General features: G+C 49.6%; 1 protein-coding gene across 1 annotated transcript in view; it reads left to right on the top strand.

Moving 5' to 3' along the window:
• Positions 1 to 105: 105 nt before the first annotated feature.
• RASAL1 (RAS protein activator like 1) overlaps positions 106 to 21034 on the top strand; it is a 28362-nt gene continuing 7433 nt past the window's right edge. Inside the window, 13 exon segments of the mRNA XM_053589373.1 lie at positions 106 to 236; positions 4325 to 4381; positions 6731 to 6844; positions 7008 to 7069; positions 11941 to 12070; positions 14060 to 14141; positions 14224 to 14355; positions 16666 to 16754; positions 17445 to 17562; positions 17709 to 17862; positions 18232 to 18296; positions 18582 to 18694; positions 19408 to 19600. Of these exon segments, the coding sequence (XP_053445348.1) occupies positions 172 to 236; positions 4325 to 4381; positions 6731 to 6844; positions 7008 to 7069; positions 11941 to 12070; positions 14060 to 14141; positions 14224 to 14355; positions 16666 to 16754; positions 17445 to 17562; positions 17709 to 17862; positions 18232 to 18296; positions 18582 to 18694; positions 19408 to 19600 (1374 nt within the window). The 5' untranslated portion in view covers positions 106 to 171.

The raw sequence follows: 21034 nt of genomic DNA, 5'->3' as shown, positions 1-21034 counted from the left end.
CTTTCTTCTGAAACCTCCAGTCCAGCTACCCGCGTCTCGGACAGGTGTGTCGCCAAGACGCCAGGGAAGGGCTCCAGGCTCGAAGCCGGTGAAATGTAGACGCACCCTCCCGCCCTGGTCTTGCTTGCAAACCCGGCGTTCTTCTGCCCGGAAAGTTTGGGGCTGGGCGCCATGGCCAAGAGCAGCTCCCTGCATGTCCGCGTGGTGGAAGGCCGGGCGCTGCCCGCCAGGGACGTGTGAGTACTCCTGGGGTGCCTTGCGGGAGAGGGGCACCAGCCATGGGGTTGGGCAGGAGTCACCCATTCCGCGTGCCAGTGCGGGTCTCTGGAGGGTGGGAGGTCTTGCCTAAAACCGGTATTGGGGCAGGTCCGCTGTCACGGGGCCACAGGCACCATGCTCACTGCTGTCCTCGTGGGAAGGGGCTCCCACATTTAGCAGATGCCGCGCCCCGCCCCCGGGGAAGGGAGGTGTCTTTGTTCCCGGGTTGTACTAAAGGGGGGTTTAATAGGGCTGAAGAGGGGATTGGAGGGCCAGATTCTGTCAGAACTGGGGAGGGATTAAGGAGGGGGTCTTCCTTAGTCCACGCAGGTGTTGAAGGGGAGGCTTCTCTAGGCCTGTGTGGGGCCCTATGAAGGAAACTCCAACGGAGGAGCCCCAGAGAGCCCGGGATCCAGATGGGCTCCAACATTCTGTGTGCGTCTGGTGTTTAGGTTTGCAGAGTGTCACCCAGGTGGCCCTCTGGGTCCTATTCACTCAGAGCCCTGAGCTCCTACCCTAGTGTGGATCTTTCCAGCATGCTGAGCTGAGTGAAGAGCCAGCTTCTCCTCTCACCAATCAGGTGTGATGGAACAAGGGGACCCTTGGGCTCTCCTCACAACCAACCCATGGCTGTGGTTCTCCCAGGGTTGAGTCAACAGTTGCTGAATTAGCAGAATGGAGGGTGGATTCCCATCTTGCTTGGCCTGGTGCCCAGATAGGGACTCTGAGGGTGTAAGCACTTGAGACAGGTGTGGAATCTTTGAGAGAACATTTGCTGTGTGACCTTGACATTACTTTTCTCCCAGCCTTGGTTTCCCATTTGGGCAGTGGAGCTCTAGACAGGAGTCTCCATCTTGAATCCCTGGGGTCTCACATCCAGCTGTGAGGATGGGAGGATCTGTTCAGATTTACTTGTGGCCAAGGTGAGCAGGGACATGCTCAAGGAGCCGTCACCTATGTCAAGGATGAGGCTTAGCTAGCTGCCAACTCTCCAAGCTGTGGCCCCCCTGCGAGGAGAGTCCTGCCTCTGGTTTTGTGAACACCCCTTCCCAACACTGCAGCTGTGTCAAAGGGGGAGCTGTTTAGAGCAATTTTAGCCACCGCCATCCTCATTACCTACCCCAAATAAACATGCACCTGAAACCAAAGCAGAGAGCTTGTTGTGTGAATACAGCGACAAGTCCCCTGCCACCTTCTTCTTGAGATGTCCTCCCACCCCCTGTAGCCCCTGAGAATTAGATTCTGTATCTGTCCCAGAAATCCAGGTGGGGTGGGGGCTTAGTAGCTGGACGGCCGAAGGAGTCCTTTCCAGAAACTGGGTTCCTGTCTCAGTTCTGGCAGAGGGTTTAGAGAGGGTGCTGGCATCACCCCTGCACCTTGACACTGGCTCACAGGGCTCCTTTTGCTTCTCCTGAGAAGAGAGTTGAGTCATACTTCATTTTTGCATTCTCTCCCCCGTTCCCAGGCCAAGATGAGCTATGAGGTGGGCCACATTCTAGAGCAAGGGTGGAGAGGAATCACTGAGCCCCAGCTGGGGATCCAGCCATTCTGCCTCAGTTTCCCCAGTTATTGGCACCCTTCTTCAAAATGGCTCTTCTCAGAGCATGCAGGGATTTTCATGCTCCTAGGTGGGGTGTGTTCTCTCTCCCCTTTCCTAAAGGAAAGGGTCCAGACACTGCCTGAAGCATTGTCAGGTTTGAGAGGGGTCCATTCTGGTCCAGGGGGAGGCCTCAGCAGATAAATTACTATTATTAATAATGGCAGCTGTCAGGCATTGAGGGCTTAGTATGGACAGGGCCTGTACGTAACTCTTCATATGGTCCTATTGGCATTTTCATTTTACAAATGGGAAAACTGTGAGGATGGGAGAGGCTTAGTCACTTGTCTAAGGTCACATAGTAAGGATTTGAACACTGACTACTTTCAGGCACAAACCAGACTGGGCAGGTGATGGCTGAGGGGGGGGGGCTTGCTTTCACATGCCTGAGCTGAGGCAGGGGCCGTGGGAGAGGCCAAGAGTCTGGAGATGTCAAGGGTCTGGAAGGGGCCACCCCCTCCCGCCACCATTACCCCTACTTGATGGGCACCTGATAAGGCCCTTGTGCGTCAGAGCCCTGGAGCTGACCAGTGCTGAGCTCAGCTCCCATAGGAGCCAGGCTAGGTGGACAGGATGGGGTGTGTCTTCCAGTCCTTTGCTAGTGGGATCCCAGCCAATCTGACTCCACCCCTGCAGTGAGGGAGACTGAGGAATGGGGGCCTTCCTAAAGGAACCTCTGGGGTAGAGAGCACAGAGAGAAATTGAGATACACAGAGGGCATCACCTAGCCTCAAGTGTCCAAGGATAGGGCCTATACAGGGAGACTGAGGCTCCTGGGATTGTCCAGTCCAGTGGTTTGGGATGGAGCCAGAAGGGGAGACTGAGGCCTGAGGCACTACCCAGAAGGGGGTTCAGAGGTGGAGCCCAGAGTGGAGCATGGAGACACGGACCATTGCCTGGTCTAAAGTTCAGGGATAGAAACCAGATAGGGAAATGAGCACCAGTCAGAGGGGCTATGTGAAGGAGCAGAGAAAGAAACTTAGGCATGGGGAAGTGTTCACCAGCCAGACAAAGCTAAGGTTGGAGCTGACTCTTAGTGCCAACATCCTTTTACCCTGGAATCCCTGGGACTTTTGTGGATCTGTGACAAAATGAACAGAGACGTGGTAGCAGAGATAGAGAGGGTGGTGGCTGGGGGAGAAGGCCTTTTAGATGGGGTAGAAAGGCACTGGTTAAGAGAGTGTGTGTGTGAGGCCCAGAAACCCCCATTCCTCCCTGCCTCAGAGAAGGCATTCCAGAAACCCACTCAAGCACAAGCATCTCTGGAGGGCCGACTGCATGTGCCAGGTGAGAGTCTGGGGTGGGGAGAAGGAGGACACAGACTTTCTGCCAAGGAGCTCACAGTATAGAAGTTGTGGGGAGGTGGGAAGACAGACATTAAGCACATAGAGAAATAAGGGAGCAAGGTGATTCCATGTGCTGAGGGGGGTTTAATTTAGATAGAACAGTGGTAGTCAGGAGTCTTTGTCTTTGAGATGACATTTGGACTGAGATTTGAATGACAGGAGGAAGCCAACCATGACAAGATCAGGGATAGAGTCTTAGGCAGCAGGAACAGCAAGTGCAAAGGCCCTGGGGCTGGTAGGAGCTTGATAAAAGACAAAGGGGGAACTGAGGGGCCCTGCTAGATGCTAGGGGATACTAGTAACTGTTACTATGGAGCGGGGCTGGAGCTGGCTTTGGTTGGTTGGCTCACCGCCACTCAAGGTGGTGAGCATATCTCTTACTGGCTCAGTTTTGAGGTCTGGATCCCCTGGTCTGTGCCTGCAGGCAGAGTCTGCTGTGCTCCATCCCAGCTGAGGGCTGAGGAATGGGGTGTTCCCCTCCCAGGGAATATGGTTAAGGAGACTTCACCTATGTCAAGGATGAGGCTTAGCTAGGTGCCAACTCTCCAAGCTGTGGGCCCCATGAGAGGAGGAGAGTCCCTTCCCAGGGACACACCAGTGAAATGCGAAGCTGGGGAGGGTAGTGCTCACCCTAGAAGGTGGGATGTGGGGAGGGCTCTGGGATGCATCCACAAGGTACTATCTCCTTTAGTTTCTGCAACCCCAGGAAGTGTTAATATCAGCCCAATTTATAGAGCAAAGAAACTGAGGTGCGGGGGGGCTCATCCAGGTTGCTCATCTAGGGGCTGGTGAAGCAGGTGTTGAAGACACCCCAGCACATGCTCTCAACCACAGCTTTGAGTTTTCTGGGCCAGGACTCGGAATTTCCTGGCCTCATACCTTTCTGTTCCATTCCTGTGTGCGCAAGCCTCGAGTGCACAGAGGTGGTACCTTGGGTGGGGATTCGGGCACTTGTGATGACTCCTGTTCCCCTGAGGTCCTGCCTCTTAGCTGTGTGATCCTTGGCACATCCCCCACCCCTTGACCTTGATTTCCCCTGTCTGTATAATAAAGGTGCATTGGGACCCTGTCCCCATGACTGCCCTCTTAACCCAGTTCCTCCCCAATCCTCCTTCTTCTGCAGGTCTGGGAGCAGTGACCCCTACTGCCTCATGAAGGTGGATGACGAGGTGGTGGCCAGGTGAGGAGTGGAGATGCCGGGCCTGGGGCCAGGGGAGCAGGGGATGGGCTCTTTGTAGACCAGGGGAGTTCAGAATTAACACTGAGAGGAATAGTGAGCAGGGCAATTCTTACCCCAGGGAGGATTCATGGATGCTCTGTGCCCTGGCCTTTCTGGGGATGGGTGGCTGGAGCTGCCAGCTCCTCTCTCCATCCAGCCCCACCCGGCTGGCCACCCTCCCCCTCTGGACTGGATGATGTCCCTGCAGCTCCCTGGGGCTGACTCAGCGCTGCCAGCCTGTGCTTCCCACAGTGGCCTCCCTGGGGGTGGGCATCTCGCATCTCACGCTTGGCTGGTTCTGGGCTCGCTGGGTGCTGTGGGCAAGGGGTGTGCATGTGCCTGCCCAGCTGGGCCTGCTTGTGAGTGTGTGAGTGTGTGTGTTTTTATGGACACCTGTGACCATGTGTTCATGTCACACATGTGTGGTGTGTGCATGTGTGTGCACATGTATAGGGCTGCCCTGTCCACGCATTGAAGCACCAACGCCTGTCTATTTGGGCACACAGGCACTGGTATGAACATGTAGGAGGTGTGCGTGAGTCTTGGAGGGGGCTTCAGGCTGGGCTGTGCTTGGCTCTCACCCCCGCAGGCCGAGGGATAGCTCTCAGCCCCCGCAGGTCTGAGAGGGCAGGTGGGTGGGTGGCTAGTTCCTATGGAGACAGCAGGATTCAGGATGCTCCTGGCACCAATTCTGGTCCAGATGGGCTGGGAGCTGGAGGCAGGATTCTGCACTGGGGAGGGGCCCTCTGCAACATGCTGACCCCTTCCATTTTCCCTGTTCTCAACCTGCCCCTTGCTCCATTCTGTGATACCACCCCAAGCCCACAGATTGATGTTCTGTCTGAACCTAGGCACGATCTCTCCCTTTCTGGGCTGTGAGGAGTTGGGGGACATGGAGTGGGGGGCTCTAAGCTGGGAGAAGCCTGGGGTAGGGGTAGAAGGGTGTTTGGGAGGAAGCTCTGAGGGTCTCTCTGATGATGGTGCCCCTGGGCTGGAGGAAGGGGACCCAGAGCGTGTGTGTATACGTGTGCACGTGTGTGTACTCTGTTGGGAAAGAATGTGGCAAAAGGAATGAAGAAGGGAGCAAGAACCAAATTTTGCAGCCATAAATTTGGGTGTGTCTTCACCAGGTTAAGGATATTCTTCATTCCCTGGGTACACGTGCATCTGCAGGGGTGTCAGGGCAGAGATGCTGTGTCTGCGCATGTTTCTGGTCTTGTCTTGGTCTCTACCCCGGTGCCCCCCGTGCTTCCCCTGGCTTACTATGGGTGGTGAAACCCTCACCAAACACATTCCTGCCTCAGGGCCTTTGCACATGCTCTTCCAGCTTTCTGGAAGACATGCCCTCATTGTCTCTCTCCCCTTTGCCTAACGAGCTCTTTCAGGAAGCCTTCCCTGACTCCCCCTATCTCCACCTCCCAGACCCAACCAGGCACCACAGGACTAACCCCAATGATAGGACTTCTCCTGCCATGTCCTGAGAGCTTGGGAGAAAGCACCTGCCCGTTGCAGGGTCATTTGTGGAAAAATGGCCTTAGCACCATTCTTTTGATTCCCCAGATGCCAGCACAGGCTGTGCCCATAGTCTGGGTAGATGTTTGTGGACTGACTGACTGACCGACTGAATGGAATTGTGTGTGTGTGTCAGTGACCAGGTGTTGTGTGCCTCTGTCTGTGAGTGGATGATAAGTATCTGCTGCGAGTCACTTGCTGCGTGTTTGTTGAATGTGTGTGTCTGTGTGTCTCCATTTTCTGGGCGTGTGTCTATCTGTGTGAATGTGTCTGTATTTACAAACGTGGGTATGCTTTGTAGAAATCTCTGAGGGCGTACCTAGGTATCCATGTATGTGTGATGTGTCTCGGGCTTCCTTGGTGCGTCTGTGTGTGTATGCCTGCACGTTTGTTTCTATGGGTCCCTGTGTGTGTCTTTTGGTCACTCTATGTGGGTACCTGGGCCCTTAGGTGTATACTGGGGCCCCTGGGGGTGTGTATGTGTGTACGATCATGTGTATGTTTTGACCAGAGTATGTGCCTGTGTGTGTGTGTTGAGATCTCTGTGTGTGTCCAGGTCTCTGGGTGTGTGTCAGGGTCCATGTGGGTCACTATACCTGAGTTCACAGGAGTGTTCGTGTCCCTGGACAGGTCTGTATCTAGTTTCTAGGTGTGTGTGTGTGTGGAGTGCCAGCCCCCCACCCCCCACTGTGCGTACGTGTAGGTCTCTGAGTATGTGAGTTTGGATGCCTGTGTGTGCATGGTGTCTGCCACCTGTGTAGCCTAAGGGATCCCAGTCCCCTGTACCCGCTTTTGTAGGACAGCGACCGTCTGGCGAAGCCTGAGCCCCTTCTGGGGTGAGGAGTACACCGTGCACCTGCCCCTGGATTTCCACCATCTGGCCTTCTATGTGCTGGACGAGGACACCGTCGGGTGTGTGGCTGGGGACCTGAGCCTGGGCACTTGAGGGGAGGTGGGATGTGGGGTCACACCCCACAGCTAAAAGTGTCCACTCACCTAGTCCTTGACACGTGTTCCTTCTTCTCTATGGGAGGGGCTGGGTCCCTGACTTGGACCCTCCCCTGCCTTTCCACAGGCACGATGATGTCATTGGCAAGATCTCACTGAGCAGGGAGGCGATAACAGCTGACCCTCGAGGTGGGTTAGGGCACCAGCTACAGCTGGGCAGAGGGAGGGGGGATTTGCAATGGCATATAGCAAGGGACACAGGGAAGCACAGAGCCTTCAGTGGAACATTATTTTTGTTGTTGATTTGTCTTTTTGAGCAGTTAATTCATTTGGCTAGTTCAATATTCAGATTTTATAATAAGCAGAGAAATTCTCTCTATTCCCTTCTTGAGATATTTTAAACATACACAAGCAAGTCGCAGTAGTGATAGCAGCCATCACTTAAATAGTGCTTACTGTGTACTGAACGCTTTCTAAGTGCTTTTCATGGAGCAGCTCAGTCATCATGGTAGCCCTGTGAGGTAGGTCTTTGTATGCCTACTTTCTGGGTGAATAAGCAGAGGCACAGAGAGTTAAATAACTTGCTTGAGATCACCAGTGGTCGGAATTTGAATCAAGGTTGTCTAGTTGTAGAGTCTGTGCTTTTTATACTGTACTATATGTGTTTTTTCTCTGCTTACACGAATGTTGTCTGTTCAGTATTTTGCCTTCTGTTTCCCCATATATCTTTGAGACCTTTCTGTAACAGCACTCTAAGAGTTTCTGCATTCCTTGCTCTTTGTATGACTTTGTGGCACACCATAGTATGGATATACTATTTTGTTTATTTGGTTAGATCCCTCTTGATGGCATCTGGGCTATTCACAATTTTTTCCCTAGTTCAAACAATGCTGCAGTGAATAGCCTTATTTTTTTGAGCTTTGTGTCTTTTTTTTTGAGACAGAGTCTCACTATGTCACCCTGGGTAGAGTGCTGTGGTGTCACAGCTCACAGCAACCTCAAACTCTTGGGCTTAAGCGATTCTCTTGCCTCAGACTCCCAAGTAGCTGGGACTACAGGTGCCCGCCACAACACCTGGCTATATATATATATATATATATATTTTTTTTTTTTTGGTTGCAGTTGTCATTTTTGTTTAGCAGGCCTGGGTGGGCTTGAATTCACCAGTTTCGGTGTATGTGACTGGTGCCCCACTCCCTGAGCTACGGATGCTGAGCCACCCTTTGTGGCTTATATTAACTTGGACTATAATGTTTCCATGTATAAAATTTGTTTCTTTTTCTGTAGCCAACCTCATATTTTTCTTTTGGCTCTGGATTTTCTGTTATACCTAAAAAGACCTTCTCAACTATAAGGTTAAGACCAAGTTTTTTTCATGTAATTCCTCCTAGCAATAATCTGACACTTTTTTGTTTAAGCACTTAACGTCTTGAATCTATCTGCAATTTATCCAGATATTAAGTATTACTTTTTGTCTAGTTTATCCAGATATTAAGTATTACTTTTTGTCCAGTTAATTGTCTCAGTACCATTCGTTGGATAATTTATTATATTCCTCAGTTGGAATTAGTTGAGAACTTCCTATGTTCTAATCATCATTAAGATCATTGTTTCTGTCTAATGAGGGTTTACTATATGCTGGGCATGATGCTAAGCACTAGAATGATCTCCCATTTACACAGGCTTGGAGAGGTGAAGTGAGTTGCCCCTTCTAAAAGTTGCAGAGGTAAGAATCAAATCCAAAGTCTGTGTTCTTTTTTTTTTTTTTGAGACAGAGCCTCAAGCTATTGCCCTGGGTAGAGTGCTGTGGCATCATAGCTCACAGCAACCTCAAACTCCTGGGCTGAAGCGAGTCTCCTGTCTCTGCCTCCCAAGTAGCTGGGACTACAGGTGCCTGCCACAACGCCCAGCTATTTTTTTTTTTTTTTGGTTGCAGCCATCATTGTTGTTTGGCGGGCCTGGGCTGGATTTGAACCCACCAGTTCAGGTGTATGTGGCTGGCGCCTTAGCCGCTTGTGCCACAGGCACCAAGCCTCTTTTTCTTTTTTTTTTTTTTGAGGCAGAGTCTCACTCTGTCATGGTGTCATAACTCATAGCAACCCCAAACTCTTGGGCTTACGCAATCCTCTTGTCTCAGCCTCCCAAGCAGCTGGGACTCCAGACACCCACCACAACACCTGGCTAGTTTTTCTATTTTTAGTAGAGACAGGATTTTACTCTTGCTCAGGCTGGTCTTGAGTTCCTGAGTTCAAGAAATCTGCTCTCCTTGGCCTCTCAGAGTGCTAGGATCATAGTCGTGAGCCACCATGCCTGTGTTCTTAATCTGCCCACGGAGCTGTAACCATTGTGCCTCAAACATCTACTCACGGGGGGTGGAATTGAATGAAGTATGAAGTCTGCCTCTCAGGAGCTTATGGACTAGATAGGAAAACAAAACACATTGGCACAGAACAGCGAGTGAAAAAAGAAAAGTGTCCATGTGTCTGCATGTGGGTGCTTTTTACTTTTTAAAACAAATGTGGAGGTGGAGGTATGTGGAACATCACTGGCTCATTGACATGGATGACAAGAGAGGATAGTGAGGGCTATTGTGGTTAAGGACAGATTCATGGAGGAATAGGCACAAGTTTGGTCTTTTAAAGGTATTTGGCAAAGACGCTAAGGTGCATTGCTATGTGTTCTCTTCCAGGCAGGCATAAGCCAGGTCATGTGGAACTCTTGGTAGGGGTTATGGAAAGGACTGTGCGTGCTAGGCCAGAGTCAGACTCTAGACATTCTTCTAGAGGCACAGGGAACCGTTGATGATCCTTGAGCAAGATGGTGAAGAGAATGGGGCCATGTTATCAGAAGGTGGTGCAATAGGAGAAATTGGATGCGTTTTCAGAAGATCCCTATAGCTGCTCTGTGGATGCTGGATCACAGAGGGACCAGAGTCAACACAGGAGATCTGTTTGGGATTTGTTGCAGTGATCAAGTGAGAGAAACCTGATGTCATTCTGGACTAGGGGTAGCAGTGAATACAGAAGTGAGATTGGATTTATACTTTAAGCAGCATAAGGGGACTAGACCTTCACAAGTGCTCTCCTGTCACATAACAGTGATATCCTGAATAAAATAGGATTCCTAATGCATCATTAAACTTGCTATAAAGAAGGGTGAATCCCTCAATATTTTCCCTATGCCAAATCAAGAGCTAAAATCTAACAGGACGTGGTGAGCAGTAAGCATGGAGATAATGAAGGATTTCCCCAAAAGCAAATGTCCATATCAATTCATCAAAGGGAATAAAACTTAGATTGGGGCAAGGTAGATGTTACTGGACATGAGAATTCCTCATTAACAAAGAGTCCCACAATAAGCAACTACCACTCCTTTCCAGGGCTAAGCATTCTTACTTAGGTTTCCTAAATAGTAAGATCAAAGAAATATGACTTCGCAATCAAAGAATACCAAACACACAAGGAAATGGAAGACCATGAGGAATAGTCAGCAGAAACAATAGCCATTAGATTTAGACCCATGATGACTTTAGATTTTGTAATTATGATATACAGGATAAAAAAATCCAATATTTAAAGAAATTAAAGATGGAGTCACAAGAAAGGCCAGAAATGACAGCAATAAATTAAAAAATGGCAGATTTTTTTTTTTTCTTTTTTATTGTTGGGGATTCATTGAGGGTACAATAAGCCAGTTACACTGATTGCAATTGTTAGGTAAAGTCCCTCTTGCAATCATGTCTTGCCCCCATAAAGTGTGACACACACTAAGGCCCCACCTTCCTCCCTCCATCCCTCTTTCTGCTTCCCCCCCCATAAACTTAATTGTCATTAATTGTCCTCATATCAAGATTGAGTACATAGGATTCATGCTTCTCCATTTTTGTGATGCTTTACTAAGAATAATGTCTTCCACTTCCATCCAGGTTAATACGAAGGATGTAAAGTCTCCATTTTTTTTAATAGCTGAATAGTATTCCATGGTATACATATACCACAGCTTGTTAATCCATTCCTGGGTTGGTGGGCATTTAGGCTGTTTCCACATTTTGGCAATGGTAAATTGAGCTGAAAATGGCAGATTTTTAAAAGAACCAAATAAAACTTTTAGAGATAAGTACAATTGTTGAAATTCAGGACTTAGTGGCTGAGTTAAATATCGGAGCATTCATAACTAAAGTGAGACTTGAAAAGATCTAGAGCAGTGGTTCTCAACCTTCCTAATGCCGCAACGTATTTTCATTGTTAAAAAGGGGTCGCCACCCAAAGGTTGAGAACCGCTGATCTAGAGAAATTATTCAGAATCATCTCACAGAAAAGAGAAAGAAAACATAAGAAGTTCAGAGACATATCTGTGGAACCTGTGACGGTCTAACATCTATTTAATTGGAGTCCCAGAAAGGAAAGAATAGAAAAAATTAGGGAGTGGAAACAATAATTAAAAAAAAATTGGGGAGAGAAAATAATTTAAAAAAATTGATGGCCCAGAATTTTCCAGATTGGAAGAAAGGACATGACTTTATAATTAGAAAAAGCACAATCTTCACTCAACAGAATTTAAAAATTCCAGCTAGGCACATGATGTTCTGTGAAACAGCAGAACATCAAAGATAATAGTCCTCAAAATTAGAAAAGGTAGACCACTTACAGAACAGTAATTATTAGGCTGAAAGCTGACTTCCCAAGAGGTAGAAAGGAAGCAATATCTTCAAATGTTGAAAGTAATGAGAGAGAGAGACTGTGCACATGTACATGAGCACAAGATTTGTTGAAGGGAGGGTATGTTGGGATTAAATAATAGGTGAAAAGTATGCATGCACATGGCTAAGAGCATTGGCCCTAGAACTATACGCCTGTGCTCTAACTCTAGCTCTACTAGCTGTGGGATCGCTGACAGAGCTCTTTTTCCCTGGGCCTCATTTTCTTCATCTGAAAATGAGAATAATTTCAGCAACTACATCAGAAGTCAGTGACTTAATATGTGTTTAGTGTTAATTGAATTTTTAAGTTAACATAATGCCCAGTAGATGCTTTGTAAATGTTAGTGCTTGTGCCTTCCAGGGATTGACAGCTGGATCAATCTGAGCCGTGTGGACCCAGATGCAGAGGTGCAGGGTGAGATCTGCCTGTCGGTGCAGATGCTGGAGGATGGACGAGGCCGTTGCCTTCGCTGCCATGTTCTCCAGGCCAGGTAAGGGCAAGGTCGAGGTGGTATGGAAAGGATGGTCTGAAAATGAGCAGGAATTCCCTGCATCTCCTCTGCTGCCTGGCCTTTGGGACCTCTTCACTTCTGGGGTACTTCTAAACTGACAGCCAGGTTCCTTGTGTAGACAGTCTATTTTCACTGGGTTGCAAGTTCTTGGGGGCAAAATCATTGGTGGAGTCCTTGTAACCAGCACCAACAGTCCAGATACTCAGGAGAGCCAGGCAGATGAGTATGGAGGTAGAGTAATTAAATCATAACTGACATACTAAAATCATACTGGCCTAAGCAGCAGAGTTAGCTCATTGGCTCATATGTCTAGCATGTAGCTTCAGGTGTGGCTGGATCCAGATGCTCAAATAGTGATGTCAGGAATCTGTCTCTGTCTTTGGGCTTGCTGTCCTCTGTGTTAGCATCATTCTTAGGCAGCCTCTCCTCAGGGGGGGACAAAGATGCCCCTAGCAGCCACTCCAGGTTGGCATCCCATCAACTTAGCCACTTCAACTGAAAAAGAGCTAATATTTCTCACTATTTCCAACCAATGTCCTGAAATTAATTCTTATTGGCCCAATCTGGGGCACATGCCTATCTCTGAATCAATGACACTGACTGACTGTCTAGGCCTGAGTCTAGGTCCATTCATGTGGTCTGGGAGTGAGTTGGGGCTCTGTCCTGTCCCAAAGAAAATCAGAAGGAAGACAGTTGTAAGACCAGAGCAATCCACAGGTGGCCCCTCCAGGGGCACCAGTTCATAGTTCTCTAGCCTACTTATCACTGCAATCCCCTTCCTTCCATAGCCTGCTATCATTTTGCTCTGTTAAATACCTCCATCCTTTCCCCTTCTTTCCCCCATCCTGTCTTTCTGCCTTTTTTTCATACTTCACTCCTTCAACCCTTACTTCCAGGCCAATCCTCACCCAGACTGGGGAGGATCTCCTATTTCTACCTTGCTGTGTGACCATAAAGCCTTTTCTTTTACTTGCCCTCTCTGGGCCTCTCTCACCATCTGGATTTTTGATCCCAGATGTGTCAGCAGAGGCTCCTTGGGATCTGGATGAGGGAGAACCAAGAAGTCAGGGGACAGGCTGAAAGACTCAGCGTGGGGCAGGGGCTCCTTCCCTGTTTTCTTTGTGCCTATGGCCCGTTTCCCAGCCACAAGGCTGTGCAGGATCCTTGCAAGCATGAGCGGGACTGATTGCTGTCGCTTAGCAACTGGGTCGGCTCCTAGGAAACCAAAGAAGGCTTTGGATGCTGGGCAGGGATGGGAAGGGAGCAGGAGGAGGAAGCAGAAAGGAAGAGGGAGAGGTGCGGGTGGGATGCATCCCTAAATTTGGGGACCTCAAGAAGAAAGGATGGGGAAACTGACTGGGGTAGGACTTTTGGGTTGTCATGGAAACCAGAGGCAGGGGGTGCCTGCCCCATGCCTTCTATTGCCACACAGACAGAGTAGAGGCACCCACCACTTGCCTTGTGCTGTGTTAGGCCCTTTACACACATTTAACCCTTGGCCTTGTGAAGTTGGTCTGTTATTACTCCCATTTTCCAGATGAGGAAACTAAGGCTCAGAGAAGTGAAGTGACTTTTCCTAGTGTCACCCAGTCAGTGAGTGCAGAGATAGGCTTTGAACCTTTGCATCTAGTCTCCCATCTAGGGCCTCCAGGGAAACTGAGACACCCTTCCCCCCGTCCCCACTGTGCCTTTACTTGTTGGGCTTTTCGATGGAGACTTTGATCTTTCTGTGCCTCAGTTTCTTCATATGGAAAATAGGGGCATATGAGTACCTTCTCATAGGGCAGTGTGAGGCAAAAGTTGTGGGGAGGGGTGCCCCTTACTGGGACCCTATGGTGGAATATCTCATTGTCTTGGAAACCAGTGGCATTTGAATGATCTCCCCAGAATCCCCTTTCCAAGGCCCAACTTGGGTCTTGGTCTTTGAAGGTTATGTGTACCCTCATTCTTTTCTTCACCTTTCCCCAGGGACCTGGCCCCCCGAGACATTTCTGGCACATCTGACCCATTTGCACGTGTGTTTTGGGGCAGCCAGAGCTTGGAGACCTCGGTGAGTGGGGGGCAGGGGAGCTGGGAAGGAGGGAAGCATTCAGGGGTGGCTCTCACTCACAGCCCACTCCCCTTGCCCTCAGATCATCAAGAAGACTCGTTTCCCGCACTGGGATGAGGTGCTGGAGCTGCGGGAGAAGCCTGGTGACCCGTCCCCACTGAGGGTGGAGCTCTGGGACTGGGACATGGTGGGCAAGAATGACTTCCTGGGCATGGTGAGGGTCACTCCCTGCAACACCTCTGTGGCTCCGCAGTGCCTCCAAGGGGGAAGAAGCTGAGATGGGCTGAGTGCCTTGGGGCTCAGAAGGCAGACATGCAGGCGGTGTTGGATTCCCCTGGCCAGACCTGGGGATGGGGACCCATTGTCCATTGTATGGATGAGGAAATTGAGGTCCTCAAAGGTATGGGAACCAAGATCACAAGATGGGCCAAGATTCTCATTCTGGGATGAGACTCCACAAGATGTCTGTGTGCTGGCCTTTGCTGAGTGTTCCTCTAGCACAGCTCCGTTTACTTAGCCTTCATGGCTGCCCTATGAGGCTGAGACTGTTGCCATCCACATTTTATGGATGGAAAAGCGACGTTCGGAGAGATTAAGTGGCTTTCTCAAGGTCATATGACTAAGAAATGGAAGAGGCAGGATTTCAGTTGGAGTCTTTCCGACTTCAGAACCTAAACCCTTAACTCCTACTTCTGGAAGCACTGGGCTCTTTCTCTTGGTTTCCCCATCTGTAAAATGGAGAAAGAGGCAGGATTGTTCCTCCCTCTCAGTAGTAGTGGAAAGTGGCTGTATATTCAGAGCTGAGAGTTTTTCAAGGGAGGCAAAAGAAAAGTAAATAAGAGGGAGGCTTGGTTATGTACTACTGGCAGTGATATAAAATATACAGCCATTTGGAAACAGTCTGGCATTTCCTCAAATAATTAAAAATAGTTTCCACGTGACCCAGAAATTCTCCTCCTAGGTATATATGCAAGAGAAATGAAAACCTATGTTCACACAAAAACTTTGACATCAGTATTCATAGCAGGATTAGTCACAATAGCTCAAAGTGTAAACAACCCAAATATCTACCAACAGATTAACAAAATTATCAATATAATGGAATGAGGAATGCCTGTAATCCTAGGACTCTGGGAGGCTTAAGTGGGTGAACTACTTGAGCTCAGGAGTTTGAGACCAGCCTAAACAAGAGCCAGACCCTGTCTCTAAAAATGGCCAGGCATTGTGGTGGGCACCTATAGTCCCAGCTACTGGGGAGGTTGAGGCAAGAGGATCGCTTGAGCCCAAGAGTTGGAGGTTGCTGTGAGCTATGATGCCACACACTCTACTGAAGGTGACAAAGTGAGACTGTTTTTAAAAAAAAATACAATGGAATATTGTTCCCCCATAAAGAGAAATGCAGTTCAGTAAATCCTCACTTAATGTCATTGGTAGGTTCTTGGAAACTGTGACTTTAAACAAAATGACGTACTGATACTGTATGTCATAGGAACTTAATGTTTGTTCCTATCAATTAGCCTATGGTAAAATTGGTTTCTTTATAGGTCATTTAGCAAGGACTTACTGTACTGGCATATATTACAATGAACTTTGGAAAATGCCATGCTAAGTCAACCAAATCAGTATCTCTAAAACTCTTTTAGAGAAAGAGTTTCCATTTGTATGAAATGTCTAGAATGGGCAAATCTGTAGACACAGAAAGTAGATTAGTGGCTGCCTGGTCATGGGGTGGGGAACAGGGAGTGACTGCTAGTAAGTACAAGCATTATTTGTTTGTTTGTTTTGTTTATTTATTTATTTATTTAGAGACAGAGTCTCACTTAGTTGCCCTGGGTAGAGTGCTGTGGCATCATATCATGCAGCAACTTTAAACTCTTGGGCTCAAGTGATTCTCTTGCTTCAGCCTCCCATGTAGCTGGGACTACAGGTACCTGACACAATGCCTGGCTAGTTTTTTTAGAGATAGGATCTCGCTCTTGCTCAGGCTAGTCTTGAACTCCTGAGCTCAAGTGATCTACCCGCCTCAGCCTCCCAGAGTGCTAGGATTACAGGCTTGAGCCTCCATGCCAGGTTGAAGTATAGGCTTTTTTAGGGGCTGATAGAGAATACTCTGAAATTAGTGGCACCACTAATTGTGCCAGCTCTGTGGATATACTAAAATCTATACATTGTACACTTTGAATAGGTGAATTGCATGTATATAAATTAGATCTCTATAAAGTTTTATAAAAAGAGAGGGTGATGTTCAGGGCCCTTCTGGACTGACTTTAAGCTTTTTGATTGATGCAATTTATGTTCCTAAACAGAGCTGAAAATACAATTAGTCTAGGCATGCTGTCTCCAGCAGCTGTGTGACCTTGGACAAGTCACTCCATCTCTCTGAGCCTCAGTTTCTTCGATAAATTAAGTCCCTCCGGAGGCCCTCAGTGTCCTGGCAGGAGCTGATAATTTGGGACAGGGTGGGGGAAAAGGCCACAATCCCCCTCCCTGGGGCCCAGCTAGGGTCTGTGTGTTTTACCTGCAGGTGGAGTTCTCCCCGAAGACCCTGCAGCAGAAGCCACCCAATGGTTGGTTCCGCCTCCTGCCCTTTCCCAGAGCTGAGGAGGATTCTGGGTAAGTAGGGGTGTGGAAGGAGGGGGCTAGGCTGGAGCCATGTAGGGTACCATCCTCAGCTTGTGGGTGGGTCTTCGTGGGTGCCCATGCCTGCCACACACCACCACTATGCCACTTCATGAATTTGTGCACCCTTCAATCAATGTGTGTGTAGCATCTCCAAGGTGCGTTTACGTATGTCCGAATGAGTTGGCCTTGTGCCCTTTCACCTGTTCACATGCAGACATGACAGTTTACACCCGATGTGTGTTCAGCATTTTGGGCCCTTCCGCACCCATCCACATCTATCCACACTGTCCATTCTTTACACTCTTGTTTACCCTGTCCCTGCTGTCCTTCCCTGTCAATATAGGTTCACACCTATTTATACTGTCCACACCTGTTCAGGCCTGTTCATGCTACTCACAATTGTCCACTAGTCCTGTACGTATTTTTTACACTGGCCACAGCTTTCTACTCTGTCCACATCTGTTTACACTGTCTGTGCTTGTACATTCCTATTTATACCTGTCAATATCTGTTCACAACTGTTCACACTTGTCTATATTCACACCTGCCCACACCTGTTCACACCTGTCTTCCTTTGCAAACATCCATACTCTTTACCTGTGTTCCCAACTGCCTCTCTTGGATGTCCACACCTCCCCGTAAGTACTTATGCTCTTTCACCTGTGGTCCGATCCTGGTCAGAGGGAGCCTGGGTGCCCTGCGGCTGAAGGTGCGCCTGACCGAAGACCGCATCCTGCCCTCCCTGTACTACCAGCCTCTCGTGGAGCTACTCATGAATTCTGTGCTGGGGCCAGCAGAGGTGGGTGTATCAGGCGAGCAGTTCTGCCAGGGGATGCCGTGAGTCTGGATCCCCGCCTCTCCTGCCTTAGGGAACCCCATCTGGGCTCTTCTGCTTTGGAGTGTCAGGTCCCCAAGTTACCTTTTTAGCCTCATGTCCCTGTCCAGGAGGACACTGCTAGCCCCCTCGCTTTGCTGGAGGAGTTGACCTTGGGGGACTGCCGCCAAGACCTTGCCACCAAGCTGGTGAAACTCTTCCTTGGCCGGGGCCTGGCTGGGCCCTTTCTGGACTATCTCACCCGGCGTGAGGTGGCTCGAACCAGTGAGTTGCTTGTATGGCCCCCTGATGTCACTCCCCAAGGGTGGGCCTGCAGGAGGGTCCCTGGGGGAGGAATGGCGAAGTCTCACACAGAGGGTACAGGCTTCTTTTTGGTATGGGTCCCTGTGCTGGGTATCCCCAGACAGCTGGGAACATAGTCTTGGGTTCAGGCCCTGGTTTTGTTACTCATGAGCTGTGTGACCTCAGGCAGTTCACTTAACCACTCTGGGCCTCTGTACTGTGGATGGGGGTGACATTTTGGGTCTTCCTGATTCTTGAGGCTGGAAAAATCATGATCCTCACCATAAGTGAGTGGGAGGAGCTGGGTCCAGCCCCCTCGAATCCCAGCAAACACTTCCCCCGTCCTCCCAGCTGACCACAACACCCTCTTCCGCTCTAACTCCCTGGCATCCAAGTCGATGGAGCAGTTTATGAAGGTGAGTAGGGGAGGCCTGGTGAGGCCGAGTGCAGCTTCCTCAGGGGTCTTCCTGGCACATCTCTGGATGCCAATGCTCGGCTGGCTTCAGGTAGCTGTGCTTGGCTGATCTGCAGTGCTGGTGGCTGGTGCCTGGCCTTGCCCTTAGTTGCACCAGGGTGACATCCCCTACCCTAGCCCCAGCCTCTCTCCAAACCTCTTCCTGCATGGTCCCCCCTGCGCCCAGCTCATGGGCACACCCGGCCTCACCTTCAGCCCTGCCTCGTGTGGTGCCCCCTGCCCCCAGCTCGTGGGCATGCCCTACCTGCACGAGGTCCTAAAGCCTGTGATCAGCCGGGTCTTCGAGGAGAAGAAGTACATGGAGCTGGACCCGTGCAAGATGGACCTGAGTCGCGCTAGGTTAGCAAAGCTAGGTTAGCCAAAAGGCCCCCTTGCCACCTGGAACCTGTTGGGCTGGATCCATGCTGACTGCCATTCCAGCCTGGGGTCCAGGCCAGGGCACTGGTGGTGAAGCTCAAGGCCTCAAACATGAGCCCCTGGCTCCTCAGGCTGTCCCATGAGGATATAGCAGGGAAAAAATGCACACAAGCCATATGCTGGGGAAGATGACAGTAATCTGAAGAAGGTTATCGAAGGTGACCAGCACAATGCAGGACACAGTGCAGGAGAGGGCTTGTGGTATTCCGCAGGGTGGTGACAGGGACTGTCTCCTAGAGAACGGTATATTTAAGCAAAGATTTGAAGGTGGTGAGGGAGTCGGTCATGGGGAGATTTGGAGGGAGAGTGTTCCAGGCAGGGGAACAACAAGCGCAAAGGCCCCGAGGTGGGAGTGTGTGTCTGGCACTGAGCCAGGGCCTGAGATACGAGGGATGAGGAGGACAGTCACTTTGAGGCAGCGACATTTAAGCTGGAAATGGGCAAGAGTGTCCCAGGCAAAGGGCCCAGCAAGTGCAAAGGCTGTGAGCTGGGCATGAGCTCAGGGCAGCTAGAAGCTTGGTGGGGGTGTCAGGAAAGAGGCTGCAGTGGTGGTGGGGAGGGTCCTCTCTGAGCTCAGCAGGTGCCATTGTGGAGGGTCCTGGCTGTCATCTGAGCTACTGTCCTGGCCCCTCCAGGAGGATCTCCTTTAAGGGTGCGCCCTCAGAGGAGCAGATGCGGGAGACCAGTGTGGGGCTGCTGACGGGCTACCTGGGACCCATCGTGGACGCCATCATGGGCTCCGTGGGGCGCTGCCCACTTGCTATGCGCCTCGCCTTCAAGAGGCTGTGCCGGTGTGTGGAGGAGCGCTTCCCCCAGGCGGAGCATGAGGTGGGCAGGGCCCCCACTGGGCAGGTGGGGTGGCAGAGGCTGAGGGAGTAGCTTATCCAGGGTCATATGGAGAGTCAGGGAAAGTCTTAAAAGAGGGGGACCAGAACCCAGCTGCCCATATAAAAACACTCTGTGTCCTGGCGGAAGTGAGGACCACATTCCTACCAGGGTTTGGGACCCAGGGGTAGTAGTAGTAGTAGTAGTAATAATAGTAGTAATAATAATAATGGCAGCTAATACTATATGTTGTATGTTGCCTGACCATGACCAGACATTGTTTTAAATGATTTATGTGTTTAACCTTATCTAAGCTTCACACCTATACCAGTATCATTCCCATTGCACAGAGGAGGAAATTGAGGGCCAGAGAGGTAAAGTCACACAGTTAGAAAGGGGTCGTGCTGGGATTGAAATTCACCCAGACAGCCTGGCACCTGAGTCTGTGCTCGTAACAACCAAATAATAGTGTCTGGCACAAAGAAAGCGCTTCTTAAATTCCACCTGTCAGAGAGGGAGAGTCAGGGACAGGGGAGCGAGAGACACACAGGAGCACAATCTGGTACAAAGTAGGTACTCAGTAGGAAACACCCACAATAGTCTAAAAACAAATCCCTGCATGTGTTAGCGCTTTTACCAACATTGAGGCAAAAGTTGCAAACTCAGATGCTGGGAGTTTCACGCAGTTAAGACTTATGAACAAAGTAGGCAAGGTGCAGGGCAATAGGGAGTAGTGAAGATTGTGGCAAATTGGAACTCCCACATTGTGTCTAAAAGGAAAGCTCCCGGTGATTATTGACCAGTATTGCCAGGAATGGGGTCACCCGTATTGCCAGATCTTCAGATTGTTTTAAAGCCAACATTCTGGATTTTATGTTAGGTCTCTCATTTTTATTTTATTATTATTATTTTTTGAGACAGAGTCTTACTATGTTGCCCATTCTTGATTGCTAGTTCACAGCAACTTCATACTCCTGAGTTCAAACAATCCTCCTGCTCTGAGTAGCCTCCTGGGATTGCAGATACCCGCCATAACACCCAGCTAGTTTTTCTATTTTTAGTAAAGATGGAGTCTTGCTCTTGTTCAGGCTGGTCTCGAACTCCTAAGCTCAAGTGATCCTCCTGCCTTGGCCTCCCAGAGTGCTAGGATTATAGGCATGGGCCATCATGCCAGACCAGGTCTCTCATTTTTAAAATGTTAGCACTGGCCAGGCACAGTGGCTCATACCTATAATCCAGTGATTAGAGAGGCCAAGGCAGGAGGATCACTTAAGGCCAAGAATTCAAAACAAGTCTGGCAACATAGTGGGATCCCATCTCTGAAAAAAAAAAAAAATGAAAAAATTAGCCAGATATGGTAACATGCACCTGTAGTCTCAGCTACTTGGGAGGCTGAGGCAAGAAGATCACTTGAGCCCAAGATTTGGAGGCTGTAGT

The sequence above is a fragment of the Nycticebus coucang genome, chromosome 4 (genome assembly GCF_027406575.1).
Source record: "Nycticebus coucang isolate mNycCou1 chromosome 4, mNycCou1.pri, whole genome shotgun sequence".
NCBI lineage: Eukaryota > Metazoa > Chordata > Mammalia > Primates > Lorisidae > Nycticebus > Nycticebus coucang.
This window is presented reverse-complemented; position numbering and strand designations above follow the sequence as displayed.